This window comes from Apteryx mantelli, chromosome 20 (assembly GCF_036417845.1).
Source record: "Apteryx mantelli isolate bAptMan1 chromosome 20, bAptMan1.hap1, whole genome shotgun sequence".
Classification (NCBI taxonomy): Eukaryota; Metazoa; Chordata; class Aves; order Apterygiformes; family Apterygidae; genus Apteryx; species Apteryx mantelli.
In genome coordinates this window covers 10,391,297-10,410,996 of record NC_089997.1, presented here as the reverse complement: position 1 = coordinate 10,410,996, position 19,700 = coordinate 10,391,297, and the positions used below count along the sequence as shown (strand labels likewise).

At 52.4% G+C, this 19,700-nt stretch overlaps 1 protein-coding gene across 1 annotated transcript in view; it reads right to left on the bottom strand.

Moving 5' to 3' along the window:
- Positions 1 to 19,700, bottom strand: part of LOC136993790 (antigen WC1.1-like) — a 321,017-nt gene that overhangs the window by 224,690 nt on the left and 76,627 nt on the right. Inside the window, exon 5 of the mRNA XM_067308737.1 lies at positions 414 to 428. Within this exon, the coding sequence (XP_067164838.1) occupies positions 414 to 428 (15 nt within the window). The remainder of the gene's footprint in view (positions 1 to 413; positions 429 to 19,700) is intronic.

Here is a 19,700-nt window from a genome sequence, read left to right as displayed (position 1 = left end):
AGCCTATTTTTATGTCATTAAATCAAGGGTCTGCACTGAATTGCATTAGCTGTCTGCACTTTAGGGATCTGCCTGTTCCTCAGCTTGACAGTGAGTGGTGCTCTAGTAGTAGCAGTAGGCATCGAGGGTCATTTCAGATGGCCAAAGAAATTCCCCACCTGGCCCTCACCTGATGAAGGATGTGGGTCTCACACTTGCTCCATCAGAGCAAGCAGACACTGGCACATGTCTTGGACCACCTCTGTCTCTGCAGATGTCACCAGGTGTTTGTGTGTGGGCAACTGGCTCCCACCCTCCATCTCCAGTGGTTATAATGAGAGCTTAAATAAGGAGCTTGCCTGCAGGCATCTACGTTGTGCACACTTCAGCTTTGGCAAGGGGAATCCCATCTCCCGTATATTTGTAGCGTTCACAGGAGAGAGCTGAATCTCACTCCAGCTCAGGGGCTTCTAAACCAGCATGAGATGCCTAGATTGACTCATCTGAATCAATACCTGAATCATGGGTAAATCAGCTCTCTTCTTGCCCCTTTTCTAGGTGTCCTGCCTAGTTAAGAGATGGGAATAGGGGCTTCCAGAGTGGGACATTTCCACTTCTCACAGATAACCATCCTCTGATGAGACAAATTGCAGTGCTGAATCAGTCTCCCTCCAGTGTTTAGAGAGGGACCATCAGTGATTATTTTGTCTACTTCAGTGACCATTTCCCAGGAGGAGGGAGTGCAAGGGACAGAGAAATTCATGCTTGCAGCTGGGCCTCTGGTCCTGACAGGCCTGGGCTCCTGGGACAGAGGGAGCTCATGGCAACCTGGCAGCACTGCTGAGAGACAGCTCTGTCCAGGAGCAGCTCCTCTGCAAAGAGCAGCAGGGCTCCGGGCACTGCCTGCTGTTGCTGACAAGATGAGAGAAGACAGAGAGAAGTGAAAGGCAGTGTGGAGTGGGAGGACAGCAGACAGCTCACTGTGGAAGAAACTTAACAGCCCTTTACACAGTAAGTCTCTGGCTGGAGAGTGATGCTGGAGGGATCTTCTAAACCCATCCCATCCCATGATTTTTTTTTTTTTAAGGATCATACTCCTGGCTTCTCCAGTGCGGAGGAGAAGGAGGTTCTTTAGAGCACAGATTCCCTGCCACACTGTCAGAGGGACAGGACATGCTGCTACCTTCTCCCAGGGACGCTGCAGGGGCGTGAAGCTGGGTCATGCACACAAGTCTGTTCAGGGCTGTAATTCTGAGCAGTGCCTTGCACCGCAGGGTGCTGTGTGCCCAGGGCAGTGACTCTGCCACTTGCGAGGGTCAGCACTCAGCCTGCCCGGGGAACTCCTCATGGCACTGTGGGGAGAAACCCTGGGTGGAAGGATCAGCCCCCGTCCGGGCAGGTTCATTCTGCTGTTGAGAGGGTGCTGCGTGGGTCAGGGCTGCTCACAGCTCTAGCTTATGCACAGGACATTTCAGAGGGGACTTTTCAAGAGGAAGGTGAAGGCAGGTGTTTACTGAAAGAAAAGGCAATTCCCTGAGATAGTGCTTTAAGTTTCCTTCCACCTGGCAAGGGGAAAATGGAAATGGAGCTGTCACATTTAGTGTCTGATAAGGGACTGAGACTCATTAGCAGTTTTAATTAACAATCGGTAGTTCTGCTAGGAACTTCTGGAAGACCCTTCACCAACCCCTTAGTCTACAGACAGCACCAAATTCCCCTTTGATGGTGGCCTCCTCAGGGACCTGCCCCTTCTCACGTGCACACAGGACACCCCTGGAAAGTGCCCTGCTGCTGGGAGGTTGCTGCAAGGCAGACCTGAGCACGCTGGGGAAGGCTTTGGCATTGCACGACTGACCATGACTTGCTCATATCTATCTTCCCATGAAGTTTCCATTAGCAATTCTCTATCATTCCCTGCCCATCCCTGCTGCCTGGAGCTGTTCCTGCCAAGAGCTTTTTCTCTGTCCCAACGTCTTTTCCCAGTTGGTACTCACAGACCCCATCTCACCCTCTGCGTGCTCAGTTCTGCTCTACAGAAACCTCTTAGGCCAGGGCCCTGGCCAGGAGCATCTCTGTGCTCGCAGGTCCTAAGGAGCAGATCGGAAAAACCCTGATGAAGCCATAAAGGTGATGCTGGTGTTGTCTGTAGGCTGAAGTGGGGAGGAAGGGACTTGCTGAGGTTTCTCACAGACTTTTTGATCTGCCTCTCTCTTAAAAAAGAGAACTGACTCTTCATGAGCTGTCTACCTCCTAAGGAGAGCCCATCTTTAGGACCCTTGACAGTTTCTCTGGGGTGTCCTGCCAAGCTGCAAGCTGTCCTCCAGAACAGCACAACTTTCCTGTAGCATTTCTGTGAGAGTCCTTGGTCTGATCCTCTGAGTCAGAAACCTTGTCACACTCTTCATCACTCTCTCTGCATCTGGGATGAGAGAGAAGAATTTGGAAATCTTCCCTTTAAAACTGGAGTCCTCTGCTCTCACCTCAGTCTTTTTTTTTTTTCTGAGAGGAACTTGTGAGTGTGAGTGTCGTTTAGCTGGGAGAGGCGCAAGTGCAGGGCAGTGAGGGACAAGACTCATTGACAGACCAGATCCCATAACTCTGTATAAAGTCACAGTGAGCCCATTTTTCTTCTTGGGATGCACAAGTGCTCATGCTGAGAGCAACTGAAATGCCAAAGATTTCTACCCCGTCAAAGAATTGTTCCACAGTGTAATGGAGGCATCTAAAATCTAAATCCATATATAATCAGACTCTTCTGCTGCAGATTATTTTCTGGAGATAACAGGTATCAAAATGTTGAACAGCCCTTCCACACAAGGGGTGGACATTATTTTGCTGCAGGATGTGTACATCAGAACCAGTCACTTGCCATTCTCACTACAGTTCCTAGAGAGAGAGCACAGATGGTAAATTGATGTGAGGAGATGGTCTATCTCATTGGAATGAAGATGTCTAGAAAAAGTCAGGTCACCCCCTGCCTTCACTTGCCTGTTTCTCACCCTTGCTAGAGTGGGAGCTGGTGTGACTGATTCAGATACAGACATTTCTGTTCAAGAGGGCAAGGTTGGGGGGGATGAATCCCTCACAAGGGGCTTCTCTTTCCGAGATAGCTGGCATGAGTGCTGTAATCAGATCTCTTTATGGTAAATAGAGAATATTCCCACTGGGGCACTGGACCAAGTCCCTTCCACCCAGCTCACAGTGCCTGTTCCCAGGTATCCCACCAAATACCTGGGCCTGTTTGATACCTCCATTTGCACCTGCAGCAAAGCAGAACGGACTCCTCTGGAGCCACAGGCAGAGGCCCCTGCTGCGCACAGCACACTCAGCCAGGACAAAGCAGAGCCCCAGAAAGGGAGCTGAAATAAGGTAAAGGACAGAGGAAATGTGGGGGTTTCTATGAGAAGTGGAATGGCTTTGGCTCAGAGAAGCCTGCTCTAACTTGTCACTGTCTTTTCTTCCTTGGACAGGCCTCCTGTGCCCCAAAGGAGCAAATGCCCAATGGCAGCTCCCTCAATGAGTTCCTCCTCCTGGCATTTGCAGACACGCGGGAGATGCAGCTCTTGCACTTCTCACTCTTCCTGGGCATCTACCTGGCTGCCCTTCTGGCCAACAGCCTCATCATCACAGCTGTAGCCTGCGACCTCCACCTCCACACCCCCATGTACTTCTTCCTCCTCAACCTCTCCCTCCTCGACCTTGGCTCCATCTCCACCACTGTCCCCAAATCCATGGCCAATTCCCTCTGGAACACCAGGGCCATTTCCTACTTGGGATGTGCTGCCCAGGTCTTTTTCTTCTTTTTCTTATTTTCAGCAGAGTATTGTCTTCTCACTGTCATGGCCTATGACCGCTTTGTTGCCATCTGCAAACCCCTTCACTACGGGACTCTCATGGGCAGCAGAGCTTGTGTCAAAATGGCAGCAGCTGCCTGGGGCACTACTTTTCTCTATGCTGCCCTGCATACTGCTAATACCTTTTCAATACCACTCTGCCAAGGCAATGTTCTGGAGCAGTTCTTCTGTGAAATTCCCCACATCCTCAGGCTCTCCTGCTCAGACTCCTACCTCAGGGAAGTTGGGGTTCTTGTGGTTAGTGCTTGTTTAGCTTTGGGGTGTTTCATTTTCATTGTGCTGTCCTATGTGCAGATCTTCACAGCTGTGCTGAGGATGCCCTCTGAGCAGGGCAGGCACAAAGCCTTTTCCATGTGCCTCCCTCACCTGGCTGTTGTCGCCTTGCTTGTAAGCACTGCAGGGTTTGCCTACCTGAAGCCCCCCTCCATCTCCTCCCCAGCTCTGGATCTGGTGCTGGCTGTTCTGTACTCGGTGGTGCCTCCAGCAGTGAACCCCCTCATCTACAGCATGAGGAACAAGGAGCTCAAGGAGGCACTGAGGAAACTGATTCAGCTGGTACTATTTCAGCAGCAATAAGCTGCCCACCTCTCTTTACTCAGCTCTTGTGCTTTCAGCGTTCTGTCGTGATAATTGTGTTTGTACTCAAATGTTTGAATTCATCTCATGTCTGGAGAAGAGTAAAGGAGCAATTGTGTGCTTGCGTGGAAGAATAAATGAAAGCTTCTTTCTATATGTGTCAACTCAGGGCAGGCTGCTGCATTGCTGGAGCAACTGGAGTTGCTTGAGGAGCCCTGGGACCAGGACTCTTGTGCCCTCCTGGGGAGAGGGGCTGGCACAGAGTGGCTGCATATAGTCCGGTTTAAGGGCTCCCAGATGAGAGAGCAGTGGAGACAGGGTGACACCCCTCTCCTCAGGGTGCCCCCCAGGAGCTGCTGTGCCCTTCAGGGGGGCTGCGGCTGTGCTGTGAGTGCCCAAAGCACTGCAGCACCCTGCGGTGGGCACTGCAGCGGGGCCACCTCTAGAATGGACTGCTCTGCTGGGCTGGACTGGGGTGGACAGGGGAGGTGGGGAGAGCCGGGGAGGGGCTGGCTGGGCTGATCCATTCTTTGATCCTTTAAGGAGAAAATGTTTTTCTTTTTTTCAAGTGGAATGTCCTGTGTTTCCACTTGTGCCTGTTGCCTCTTGTCCTTCCACTGGGCATCTTCTAGCAGAGCCTGCCTCTGATTTCTCTACACCCTCCCAGCTGGTCACTGTAAACAGCAATAATGTCTCCCCTGAGCCTTCCCTTCTCCAGGCTCAACACACCCAGGTCTCTCAGCATCTCCTAATGCCTGATGGGTTCCAGGCCCAAACCATCATTCTGGCCTCTGCTGCTCTCACTCCCATCTGTCACCATCCTTCTTGCCTGGGGGAGCCACAACTGGACATAGCACTCCACGTGCAGCTCACAAGTGCTGGATGGAGGGGCCTCCACCGCAGGCTGCTCCTCTGTAAAAGGAGGAAACCCCGATGTTCCCAGCACAGAGCTGACATTGACGCAGCCTCTAGAGCCCGGCCAGCCCCAGAGGCCTCAGCCCTCCCCAGCCCAGCAGTGGGGCCCCAAGCAGGCCTGCTTGCCTTGCCTCACTGCCCTCCACACTCCTGTCCCCTCCATGCCCTGTCCCAGCCCCAGTGCTGGCCAGCTGCCCTGGGCTGGGGCAGCTCCAGCCCCCCAAGAGGGGGAAGGGGCACGGGGGGAACAGGCTGGGGGGAGGCCAGCGTCCCACTGCCAGGCTGGGGCTGGATCCCTGGCATAAGGAGAGGTGGGGATCAATACAGGGATCATTGACAGTACGAGCACAGGATGTAACATCGGTCGCAAATACCCTGGTAGTTTGGGGGGAAAAACCTTTAAAGATATCGTACTCATGATGTTCACTAAGGCTGCTTTCCACTTTTACTAACAGAATGTGCTCATTATTATCATATATCATTGTTCCTTTTCTTTCTTCTAAGCATGTTCCCGTTCTAGACAGATGTTGAGTAACCTTGGTGTTTTGTTTGCCAAAGTTGTCGAGTTGAGGGAAGGTTACTCCAAGTGTTACTGATGTATTAAATGGTGCAAAAATAACACATCGTTTGTTCAGTCAAGTGAGAAGTTAACCAGTAGGTCTGCCTGGCGATTTGGTCAAAAATATAAGTCACATTACTATGGCAAATGCTGCTTTTCATGTCTGTAGTACCCATTTCACTCTACTGCAAAACCGCCTGCAGCTTCCCATCCAGTGTGTTATTACATATAGTTATATTTAGACATAAATGTAACTATAGTTAAATGAAAATATAGTTAAATGTAAATGTAAATATAGTTAAATGTAATCATAGTTAGTGTAACATTATTGCTTACTATCAGTCCTTGACCTTGTGCTATTACAGCTGGTATTCCTCTTGTTACTGTAGTTTTAAAGATGGGTTGCGACTTACCTTCAATACTTGAGTTCTCCCATGGGCCATGTGAAAAGGCAGAACCTGTGAGAGACAGGTTTCAGGTGTCTGTTGCAGTTATCAGTGTTCCCACAGTGAGAAGGTAACACCACACTTCACTGCAAGAGAAGACACTTAGGTCTCGGACATCATCCAAGCCTCACTTATGGTTCACTTGCTTCCTTTAGTGTCTACAGCATCCCATACTGCTTTTCCTTTGTAAAACAGCAGAGTCACCCAGACTGATCCCTGAGTTGGGTGTTTAACCACAACCTCATCTCCAGAACTTTGAGAGAGTTTCACTGCTGTTTTAACAGGAATTCATGACGCAAATGCCTTATCTATGAGACTTCCCATGGGTGTTTGTCACTTATTTAGCCAACCTCCCACAACCAGGATCCCCACTTAGAAGTATTCTACGAGAGAAGAGTTACTCTGGTGAGCTGTTCTTTCTGTCGTCTGACGAACTCCATTTGAAGCACACCAGGTTTGCACTTCTTTATTCTTCAAATGTGATCCATTGTCAGATTGTATTTCTCTGGGAAAGCAGCAAGCCACTGGTTCAAACCAGCACTGCTTGCTAGACCACTTGCAGCTCTGGTAGGGTGCACGTTCCCTGTACCGATAATTATTTCTACTCCTGTAAGGATGCATTTCCAGCCTTCAGGTGGAATTTCCAGCCTTCACAAACCACAAAGAGCATCCATGGGCCTAACAGCAACCTATCAGGCACTGAGCCACAAGTGACCTCGCAACCACAAGCAGCAGGCAGTTCCTGCTTCTGGTCTATCAAGTATTGATGCAATAGTTACCTCACAGTCAATTCCAAAGCCGTATGCCTGAAGCTGCCCTACAAGCGTCTGGGTCACAAATGACCTCACAAGCTGCTTGGGTATCCAGTAATGAGGCACAAATGACCTCACTATCAGCCTTGAAGCTATCAGCTAGCTGCTCGCCTGTAACATACTCAGGAAAATGTGACCTCATGAGCACAAAGAGCAGCTGTGTCCCTGCTGCTGCCCTCCAAGGTACTAAGGCAGAAGGGACCTCACAATATGCCCCAAAACCATGCTCCTACTGTTGCCCTACTACGTACTGAGGCAGAAGTGAGCTCAGAAGCACAACAGCTGCAATGTTCTTGCGGCCTGCCCACTCACAGAAATGCACTCAGGAGATGCTGGCATTTATTATAAGGGTCTTGCACTCATCCTATATGGCATCACAACCTTCGAGGAAAAGGAGGGGGCACAGTAGCATTTGCTGAGCAGGCTGGCAGTAACAGCAGTTGTAGGATGCAGAATTTGCAGCACAGCAGAGGTACCAGGAGGTGAACCCACACCCCAAGTCACCCAGGCAAGCCAGGTGCATTCATGGAAGCTTTTGCATCCATACGTAGCCTCTTCTCATTCACTTGCAGCTGCTTTCACAGAGGGATCACGATGCTGGCCAAGATGTTGACAGGCACAGGGACACACCCTGGCATCCTGCCTCCACCCTCAGGGGCTCTAGGACTGCACTGGGAACCTCATGAGTGGAGCAACCTAGAAAGAAAGAAAGAATCGGAGTGTTACTGTCAGTTCTGCTGGCCTTACATAGTCACAACAGTCAGGGGCCAATGTCTCCCCTCTGTGCTGAGCTGTATTGGTGAGAACACAGCCAGCAGGACCACCGAGATGTTCGACCCCTCTTTTTGGCAAATGTGAGATTATGTCTGTATTCCGGCTCCTGTTTGGGCTCTGCAATTCTGCAAAGGCAGTAACACACAGCAGGGAGTCCAGCACAGGAACACCAAGATGGTCAGGGGCTGCAGTGTGGGGCATATAAGGAGAGGCTGGGAGAGCTCGATTTGTCCAGCCTAGACAAGAGAAGGCCAATGGGGATCTTCATGCTGTGCACAGCTGCCTTATGGAGGGCACAGAGAAGACAGAGACGGATTTTCTTGGATGTGCACACTAAGAGCAAGAGAGGAAACAGGGACATATTGGACAATGGGAAATTCTTCTGAGAAGTTAAGAAGAAACCTTTTTCCCCGTGAGGGTGGCTGAACTGTGGCACACGGATCCAGAGAGGTTCTCAGATCTCCATCCTTGCAGATAATCAAAACTTCACTGGAAAAGGTCCCAAGATACCTCCTCTACTGGCACCTCCCTTGAGCATGGTGTTGGAGCCCTACCACCACATGTCTCCCCCATTGCAGTCTCAAGGAGTCTGCTATTCTGAGACTCTTGCCAAAGGCACCAGCGGCTTTGGAGATGCCACCTCCACCACAGACCAAGGACAGGTGTCTCAGAGCCACCCATCGCCCTCAGAGGCCTGACTTCTTGTGAGGGGGCACCTCCCCTCTCTGCAAGGGTCTGCATAGGCACAAAGTGCAGAAATGGCTCTGACTGCTCTGATTAACTACCCATCTCTGAGGTTTCGGAATGGATTAGCGTCTGAGATGGGAAGATGCAATGAGGGTCCAGCTTCAACAGGAAGCCTTTAAGGAAGGAGAAGATAATTTTCTCCAGCAGAGTCAGTAAAATCCCAAAGACTCACAGAAACAGCAAGACCTTCCAAAACTGCAAGCCTGAACCTCAGCTGATAGAAACCACCACACTGCGAGCAGCCCTGGCTCACACCATGATGCTCCAAGGAGGGAACACGGTCACCAACAATCCTCACCCAGGTCTCCCAGAAGGACCCTGTGATGGCAGGCTGGGCTCTGGCAGCAGAGCACTGCTCTCTCCAGACACCTCCTCCCAGGTTGAGCAGAAAAACACTGGGGCCAACATCTGGCTCCACCACAGGGCATCTCGCACTGTAACACGCTGCCACCCCTGCACATCACAGAGGCTTCGCAGCCAACACGCACCTCTGCATCAGCGACACACAGGGCACAGCACCACACATGGCAGCAGAGGGGGCACCCCAAGCGCCTCACAACACACAAAGCCCAACTCTCCAGACCTTCCATTCCCTTCTAGTCCTCCAAGGCCTTGCAACAGGCACTGCCTCTGAACATCCACTCACAGCCTGGGGCCTGCTCACTTCCCACCTCCAGGAAGCAGAGATCAAGTGCTCTCACAGCAGTTGATCAGGCCAGCTCTTGCCTCCCTTCTGTGCCTCAACTTCTCTAACTTCTCTGAACAAGATATCTCTTTGAAAATGTGGACCATACCTTTTATTTGGGGGGGGGGGGTGACATTCCTTCTGTCTCCTCCAACAGCCTTTGCACCCATTCTCCAGTGACTGCATACGTGAATGGAAAAATCAGAGACCTCTAAAGGGGTTACAGTTCCAAATGTGTCATAAAAGCAGGTGGACACCTCAAAGACAGAGACAGCATTCGGACCTTGCAGGAAAATCTCACAAGCTCCCTGATGTTTTGACAGGGGCAATTTCTAAAGCACAAACACCCTGGCAATAAGAGATTACTAACACCACTGCTCACACCAGCACTAGATTCATTTAGCAGCCTCAAAAGTCTAGCCAGACTCCCTAGATGACCGGGAGGAGGCTGCAAGCTTCTACTCAGCAACAAGCGGAAAGTCAAACTCCATCTCCATGTTCACCACAGAACATCATCCACATTTGAAATGTAGCAGTACTAAATCAGGATGACGGAGTGGAACAAAACGTGTGTCAGATGATGTGGAATATCTACTTCTGCTTAATTAAGTAGTTGCATTTCTGTATTGCTGGAGAGCTCTGCAGGGGTCAATCCCTCCTCTGAGCACACGCAACAAACCCAGAAGTGACCTCACCACCACCATCCAAGCCATGTGTCTTCTCCTCACCTCTCAGCTGCTCACATAGAGGTGACCTCACAAGTCCATACCCCCACCACATGCCTGCTGCTGGCCTATGCCCTTCAGAGACAGAAGTTCCCTCCAAATAACTTCTCCAGCCATCAACTACTGCTGGCCTAGCAGCTACTCTGACAAAAGAGACCTCACAAGCAACGCCCATGCCTAACTGCCTGCTGCTGGCCTAGCAGGCACTCAGAAAGACATCACCTCACACTCACCTTCACAGCCACGTCTCTGTCACTGGCCTAGAAGACTCTGAGACAGAAATTACCTCACTATAACTTCCCCAGCCATGAGACAAATCCTGCCTTATCAGCTGCTCAGGCAGAAATGACCTCAAAAACACAGATCCCAGCCATGGACCTGCTGCTGCCCTACCAACCGCTCAGGTAGAAATGACCTCACAATCACCTCTCCAGACACATCTCTGCTGCTATCCAACCAGTTCAGCACTCACAAGTGACCTCACAAGCAACACCCAAGCCTTCTTCCTCCAGATGGCCTATCAGCTACTCAGGCAGAAGTGACCTCATCATCAATAGCCGAGCCATGTGCCTCCTGCTGGCCTATCAGCTACTTACAAAGACTTGATTTGACACTGGTGATTTTCTGGCATAGCTCTCACAGACAGTGGTGACCTCACTACCCACACCCTGACCATGTGCCTGGTGCCCCCTGCAGCTCCCCCTGCCTTCCCCCAAGGCTGAGCCAGCTCCTCAACGGCCTCCCTGATTCACCTCGTGGCTTCACAATGCCCGTAGTGCAGCAAAACACCCCAGCACCAGTTACTACCCCAAAAAGAGATTAGCTTTTGCTCAGGTACTCTCTACACGTAGCAAGACAGCAGGGCCTCACATCCCAGGCAGAGGGAGAAGCCTTCCTGCAACTCAGAAGTCTGGTTCCTTCCCCAATGCTGAACAAAATCAGCAAATCCTCTACACATCCAGGACAACAAGCATTCTCCTGTTTTATGCCCTGACAATTGGAGACATGCTGAAGGACTCAGGCCAGGGCATCTCAGCTGGTGACACCAGCAGAGACACAATTCAGCAACTCTTCACCCTGACCTAGAAGCATGGAAAGAACAACGGCAAGTGCAAGCACTGGCCGGTCATCAGCTTTCAAGGCCCCTGACAAGCAAAACAGCTCACACTTACAGATCTCTTCTGCAAACACCCTTCACACTGCTGCCAGGGTCACAGGTCTCAGGGCAAAGCAAGAGGCAGGGAGCAAAAACACCGGCTAAGGCACTGCATGACATGCGGGGACAGCCTCTCTCAGAGCCACTCCAAAATGCAATTTTCACAACAAAAGACACCATTGGGAAGGGCACCTCGCAAGGAGGCCAGCAGCCTGCTCACACTTTGCTCAGCAGCTCCCAAACGCAGCTACGAGCAGCACCTGGGGCTGCGCTGGCAGCAGCAGCTCAGGGAAATGCTTTAACAGGGATCCCAGAGCCACCACAGGGCCAAAGGTTCCTGCCCCCAAACCCCACCGAGATGCCCCGGCCCAGCTGCTCGCGGCAGGCCGCCACGTCTGCCTGCAGGGCAGCTCCCCCCTCTGGCCCACGTCGCTCTGGCCCCTGCTCACGGCCCCACCAGCCCCTGCTGCAGCTCCTGCAGCAAAGCAGCCCCGGCGCCAGCAACGCTGCCCCGGCTGGCGGGAGGGCACCCACCGCCATTTCAACGCGCCCGCAGCCCCCACCAAACCCACTCGCACCCGCTCTCTCGCCCGATCGCTTCCCCCCTGCTTTGCTCTTGCTCCACTTTCACGTCTTTCTTTGATGTCTTTTCTTTCCACATGTTGGACTGCCATTGGCTGACAGAGCCATCAGTGAAATCGGTGCCCGCCCTCCTCCTCCTGACAGCCAATAGGAGGGCTGCACTGGGGCGATGCCATGGCAACACTGGGCCCTCCTGCCCTGGCAGCCAGGTCTGCCCCCTCCCCCGCGGTCGGGCGCCATGTTGTGGGCGGCAGCGCGGGGCGCGGTGGGGCCTGGGGGCAGCGCAGCACCGTGTGGGCGGGCAGTGCGGGGCCCCGTGGCGCAGCCGCTGTCCCGGCGTGGCTGGGCTGTGCGGCAGGGTCCCTGCGGGGCTGCTGGCTGCCCTGGGGGCTGTGTGGGGTGCCGGGGGGCAGCACTGGGGCGTGTGCTGATGGCAGCCGTGGCACCGGCATGGGGGCCCTGGGGCTGGCCATGGCGCCAGAGCCCGTGGGCAGCGTCCTGCTGCCCCCAGGGCAGGGCAGGGCAGGGCAGTGTCCTCTCGCCCCTCCTGCCCCAGCCCCCTGCCCATGGCAGCCCCGGGGCTTGGCAGCCCTTGCGCTGCGCCCAGTAGGGCTGGGCCATGGCCAGGCAGGGGCTGCTCTCTGCAAGGCTGGGCTGTGCCCCGGGGGGTCGCTCCGGAGGGCTGAGGAGACCCACGGGAGCACAGGGCAGCCATGGGGAGAGCAGCTGTGGGCCTGCTGGTGCTGGGGAGCGGTGGTGTGGGGTCGTGAGGGGGCTGGGGGAGATGGCTGTGTTGGGCTCACCCCAGCAGTGCCCACCACAGCTCAGAGAAAAATCCTTGTGATCAGCCAGGACCTTTGCAGTGGGGATTGTGCCTCCACCTGTTTCCAAGCTGCTTTCCCAAATATGCTATCTTTGGGTGCAGAAGTTTGAGCCCAATTTGCAGGAGGACAGCGGCTGTGGCCATCTGAAGATGGCATCTGTGAGCCCAAAACATGCTGTGCCAAGTTGGAAGCAAAAAAGGATCCGGGGGGAAGGAACATAGGTTTTCCAAAACTTGTGGAGAACTTGAGGTTATTACAAGGTGAAGGTTTCATTATCATATATGGACATTTCCAGCAGGCTCCTGAGAGCCCCATGGAGCTGCAGACCACCTCAGCCTCTGGGATGTAGGACCCCTTTCCTCTCAGACCAAACCCCAAAGGGGGAACCCCTCCCAGGGAAACCTGGCTACCCCCTCCCCATTGCCCACAAGTGGATGGAGCTGGCTCAACAGGAGCCTTGGGGCTCAGGGCAGCCCCAGCCCCAGGACCCAGGAGTCCTGGCTGCCACATTGTCCCCCAAGCCACAGGGGACCCTGAAGCAGGACTCTCACAGCAGCCCTCAGCCCTGTCCAGCCACCGCCACAGCCCGGCATCCACAGCAGTTTTTGCAGTTAACAGTCTATGGGAAGGAGCTCCCAAAGCCCTTACCCTCAGTGGAGAGCTGCACAAGCATTGGGACCAAGGAATTGCAGTCCCGGCTGATGATGTCCATCCAGTAGTCCTCCATCTCGCTTGCCCCCTTGCCCTCAGATCACCTCTCCAGCCGAAGAGGAAGGACGCTCTTCCTGTCTCATCACCCAAAACTCCTTTCCAACATGCCCCTGCTCCTCTGCCTGTTGGTGAGGGGCCCCAATGTGGCCTCCTGTCCCCTCTCCTTGCCATGAAGCCACTATGAAGGGCAGCCGTGGGGAGGGTGTGAGCAGTGCCCAGGAGTGCCTGGGCCTCACAGGGAAGTGAGACCTCCCCACCAGGACACTGGGGAGACCTCCCTGTGATGCAGCACATCCCACTGTGACCTCAGCTCATGTCATCTGGGGTCTCAGTAGGTCACTGTCATGGAGATGGCCCAGTGCTTTAGGAATGTCCTCAGACAGTGCCAAAGGCTGTGAAATGTCTCAAATGGGGCACTGGAGATGTCACTTCTGCGCCCCTACACTGACAGGTCACTGCACTGGGCAGATGTGTGCAGGAATCTGGGGTTTGGGGGTTGGCATTTTTACAAGATCCAAGACATGTGGGATGAAACAGCACAAAGTGTGGCCACAGGCTGAGAAATGCTTTGGTGAGCCTCAAAACTGGTTTCTACTGTGGGTTGCTCTTTTTGTATAACTAGGCATTTGTATAACTATTCTCTGATAAATCCTTCAGGAATGTCTCCAGATGGTGTCAAAGGCAGTGAAATATCTCAAATGGGGCACTGGAGAAGTCACTTCTGTACCCCTGCACCGACAGGTCTCTGCACTGGGCAGACCTGTGCAGGAATCTGGGGTTTGGGGGTTGGTTTGGGGGTTGGCATTTTTACAGGATCCAAGTCATGTGGGATGAAACAGTGCAAAATGTGGCCACAGGCTGAGAAATGCTTTGGTGAGCTTCAAAACAGATTTCTACTGTGGGTCACTCTTTTTCTAGAAGTTGTATGTAGGACAATATGGGTCAGGATGGAGACTTGCTCCTTTAGGCTCCAAAGCAGGCTCTTTGCTTTTAAAAGCCCTCAGCAAGGTTTCTTGGTCTGTGATGCTTGAGATAGGGATGATCTGCCAGAAGAGAGCAAACATGCCCTTAGCACACGTCACCCAGAGGGCTTTCTCCAGGACCCTGGTTCCCGCCAGCCTCCAATACCGTGGGTCAGGCTTGATAGCAAACCTGAGGAATTTTTCCCATTTCCCATGAAATTTGCCCAGCTTTCCATCTGACTGAGGCTGGGGAAAGCCATTTCTCATCTCTGGGCTTCAATTGGTCCTTGTGCTTTTCAGTGTCGCCTCAGGGCAGTGCTTCTCCCCTGGGAACAGTCCCTGACACCCTGGATACTCCTGGGACCCCGGCTCTCCCCAGGGACTGTGCCGCCCTGGCACCCTGGATCTCCCACAGTTTTGACCCTGGGCTTCTCAGAACATGCCGAAACACTGCAGTGCTGCTGTCTGGGTTCTGATGTGGAACGTATAAGACAGTGGAATGTCTCAGGACCTGCATTTTGACTGGTTAAGAAGTTTGTGAGATGACCAGCTCCCAGCTCTGCAAATCTTGCAGAAGAGAGACTCCATCCCCCTTGAATCCTGTCAGAGATGTGGCTTTCCAAGTCCCTGCAAAAGGAAGGACTTGTTTAATTCTTTGGGTTGCTTATTCAGCCTGTGGCAGCCCCTCTGTGATGCTGGAAGCCCCAGTTCTGCACCCTGGTGTCTCTGCCCTTTCTCTCCCCTGTCTCCTGTGTGTCCACCCAAAGCCTTCTCTATGCACCAGGGACATGGGAAGTGTTGCTTTAGGGAGCTCACTTGAAGCTATGACACACTGTGGAGCTGAAGGCCTGATGGAGGCAAGTCTGGGACGTGGCTGTGCCCCCATGTCCCCTCCTGCTCCCAACCTGAGGATCCAGGAAGGTCTCTGGGGAGAGCAGTGGCTTTGGTGTGGATGGGATGGGTTTCTTGTGACATGCCGTGAGTCCTGCCTGGGTTGTTCTGAACACTTCGGAAAATCCCTCTTCTCTAGGGGCTTCCATCAAGGATTTGCATACTTTTGTACAGAAGCACAACCTGGTCCGGGATCCCCAAGAGCAACATGGCCCCCGCCACAGCCTGGAATCCCCGGGAGCTGTATGGCTCTTCCATTTCCATATGCCCTGACTAATTTGACAATTTTTAACATCACCTTTACAGCACACTGTCTGGACATTGCAACATTGCAACTTTGTGACTCCTCCCATTACTCTTTGTTCACTCACATTCCCAGCTGCTGGTTTGCACTTCAGGGAGTTTAAAGCTTGCTCCATCTTTCAGTAGCCTGTCCCTTTAGCCAAGTCCTTAATTCTCTTTACATCTAGCCTTTCCTGTCTCTCAAAAAGATTTCTAGTATGGCTGTCCCTTGCAGAAAGTGGACCTCATTGGAGGCAGCTTGGACTTAGCATACAGTCAAAGAGTGTCATTCTTTTTTATGAAACTATATCAGACTTTATTTTTTGTTTCTTTGCAATTAAAAGAAAATCCTTCTGCGTCTGTTTGCAGCTGGTTGTCTAAGAAAAGCAGGTGGGAAGTGAGGCATATGAGCTGTAACATTCAGTTGCAGACTTCACTAGAATAAGGGTAGCTTTTAACCAGAGTGATGTAAGGCCCAGGTGGCTGATGAGAGAAATGGCAGGGTTGGGGAGATCGGGAGGAAGGTTGTCCATAGAGTGCCTGACCTCTGGGACACTGCTTTTCCTACATGTCCAGACTTCATTAGGAGACACTCTGGATTGCTATCAGTTGGAGAATGTTGCCATCACTTATTCTGAAAGTTGAAATAATAATAATAATAATAATACCCTTTAAAAGCAGAAATACTTGTATATTTTGAAGTCTCCATCTTTCAGGTACAGTCCCGAAACTTCTCCAATTAGCCATACAAGACTTGAAGGAAATTATTGGGAAAGACCTGGTTCATCAGGGCTTTTTGCATTTTAATGAGCCCCATGGTGTATTTGGTGCTAAGTCTATGAACCCAGCTGCTGAGAGGACATTGAACAAAGTGTTCAAGAAGTCCAAGTCAGAAGCAAACCCCAAAGTTTTGTAGAGCATGACTGGGTCCCACTAGCAACAAAGCCTCCCGGGGGGGCTGATTAGAGCAGAAAATTGTAATCACTGACTACAGGTAGGCAGAGGAAATACTCAGGTGGGTCTGATGCCACGTAAACCCTTGAAGTGTTTGATCAAGGAAAATGGCCAAGCACGGACAGCGAACCCCTGGAAAGGGAGATTCTTTCCCCCATGCATTGCCCAGGGCTCTTCCTGGGGTCAGTGTGCGGGTGAGGGTGTGCAATGCTGAGTGCAGGACAAACATACAACACCTCTGAAGGTCTCCTGAAGGGTGAGGGGGAGCAAGGCCCCGGTGCGGTGTTTCCTGATAGGCCTTGGTGGCAGAGAGAACAGCCATAGCCAAGAGGACAAAGACCTCAGTTCTGTTGGAGCCCTTCAGCCTTGGCAGCACCCTCAGCCATCTCCAACACAGGCTGTCTTATGCTTTCCCACACCTGCTCCTGTGTCCCTGCAGCCTGCAGACACCCAACCTGCTTCCCCACCTTGCTCTCACCCTGGGATCTCCCTCCCCTTCCTGGTGTCTCTCCATCCTCACTGGCTGTTTCTTGAAACACAAAGCCAAGGGCTGATCACAGACTCCCTCTGGGTGGCCTGCTCCACCACAGCACTACCCTTCAAGTGATATTTCTTCATCCTAATGTCCTGTCTGAACTTCCCAAGCTACAGTTTGGGGCTCTTTCCTCTTTTCATGCAGGTTCCCAGTACCAAGAAAAGCTCCTGGCAGCCCCCAAATAGGACACACTAGTGCTGAGTGGAGGGAGATTACAGCTCCCCTTGTCTGGGTAGCCATGCTTCTACTAATGCAGCCCCATAGGCATCTGGCCTTATTCACAGTGAGCATGCACCACTGGCCCGTATGGCAGCCCTTGTAACACCCAGGCCCTTCTCCTCAGGCCACTCCTGAGCCGGTCAGGTCCCAACCTGTCCTGATGCACAGGGTTATTCTTCCCCATGTATACAACTTGCAGCTTCTCCTTGTAAAAGTTCATGAGGTTTCCATTGGCCGAATCCCCAAGTTTCTCTAGGTCCCCCATAGTGAAGCTCATTGTGTCAGCAGTTAATGGGTGCGTGGAGACAGCTCACCCTGACTTGTGGTGCCTCTAAGAAGACAACAGCATGAGGCATTGCAGGTCACTTCAAGGACTAAAAGGAGATACTAGTTGAATGGAATTACTGACGTAGGTAGGAATTACTATGGCAACCATCTCAGAAACGCCAAGTGAGGGTACAAAGCAAGCACAACCAAAGCCTGTGGGGAAGGGGTAAAGAGAGGTGGGCTGTTTGTATGGAAGGGTATGAGGATAGTAAGAGAGTAGAACTTGGAAGGGGTAAGGGAGACAAAAACACAATAAAAGGTGAAGCAAAGGAGTGATCAGGGCTGTTCAAAGGTACCTGCCAAGCAGCCCTGCATCTGCACATCTCTGACTGGAGCAGGACAGGAAAGCTGCTTTATCTGATCATACGTTTGTCTGACTTACTTCCATGGTCAGGAGAACTGAGTGCTTTCCCTACCATCAAAGAGAGAAGACCCTTGGTGGAAGGAATGCAATAATGTTTGAGGCTGGATGGGACTTCATGTGGCCTCTAGCCCAACCTTGTGCTCCCTGCAGGGTCAGCCCTGCAGGCCTGTTTTCATTGCATGAAATCAAGTGTCTGCACTGAATTACATAAGCTATTTGCAATGTCTGAATTTGCATAGGTCTGAGCTCCTTAGTGAGTGGAGCTCTAGGGGTAGTAGGCATTGAGGGTCATTTCAGATGGCCAAGGAGATTCTCCACCTGGTCCCCAGCTGATGCTCTAGAAGGATGTGGGTCTCATAGTTGTTCCATCAGAGCAAGAAGACAATTGCACGTGTTGGACCAACTCTGTCCCTTCAAAAGTCCAAGGGGGTGTGAGTGTGTAGAGCTGACTCCCTCCTTCCATCTCCCCTGATTACAGTAGGAGCTTAGACAAGGAGCTCGCCTGCAGACAGCCATTTTGTGCACCCCAAAAATTGGGCAAGAGGAAACCTCCTGTGAGCTTGTGGAGTGCATGGGAGGGAACTGAATCCCACTCCATCTCAGGAGCTTCTCAGTGGGCATTAGATGTATTAATTAACTCCTCTAAATCAGTTTCTGAAGCACAAGTAAATGAACTCCTTTCTTGGCCCTGTGCAGGTGTTCTGTCTTCTTAAGAGATGGGAGCAGGGCCTTCTAGAGGGGGACATTTCCATCTCTGTTAGATAACCATCCTCTGATGAGACCAACTGCAATGGTGGACTCGGTCTCTCTCCACTGTTTAGAGAGGGACCATTGGTGATCATGTTAGACTACTTCAGCATATATTTCCCAGGGGTGACCCTGCTGCCTTTCAGGAACTGTCAGCCCTGGAGCCCTGGAAACATCTCAAGGCTTCACAGCGGACAGAATATGTCATGTCTTCAGCTGGGCCTGTGTTCCTGAGCTGGGCCTGGCTCCTGGGACTGCAGGAGCCCATGGCAACCTGGCAGATGCTGCACAGACACAGCTCTGTCCAGGAGCAGCTCCTCTTAAAGGAGCAGCAAGACTCAGGGCACTGCCTGCAGGCACCAGGATGAGATGAGGCACTCAGAAGTTAAAGACAGTCAGGAATGGGAGGACAGCTGAGAGCTCACTGCAGGGAGAAATCTTCACAGCCCTTCACACAGTAAGTCTCTGGCTGCAGGGCAACACTGCTGTGGTTCCTGGAAGGTTCTTCTGAAGCTGGCACCTTCCACAGCTGATAGGGTCTGTCACGATGGCTCTCCCAGGTTCTCCTGTTTGGAGCAGGTAGTGCTTAGAGCAGGGATTCACAGCCACGCCATCAGAGGGACAGGGCATCACGGCTACCTTCTCCCAGGGATGGTGGCGGGGTGTGAAGCCAGGGAGTGCACCCAGGTCTGCACGGACTGTAATTCAGAGCAGTGTCCCTGCACCCCAGGGTGCTGTGTGCCTGGGGCAGTGACTCTGCTGCCTGCGAGGGTCAGCACTCAGCCTGTCTGGAGACCTCCCCATGGCACGGTGGGGAGAAGCTCTGGGTGGAAGGAGTGACCCCTGGCAGGGCAGGTTCATTCTGCTGTTGAGAGGGTGCTGCATGGGTCAGGGCTGCTCACAGCTCTAGCTCACCCCCAGGATCATTCTGAGGGGCCTTTTCAAGAGGACAGTCATTGCAGTGGTTACCTTAAAGATAAGGATCTTTTCTGAGTCTATGCTTCCATTTTCCTACTGTTTGCAGAGTGCGGGTGGGGAAAAGACATGGGACAGGGAAGCAGCTCCCAGGAGGGA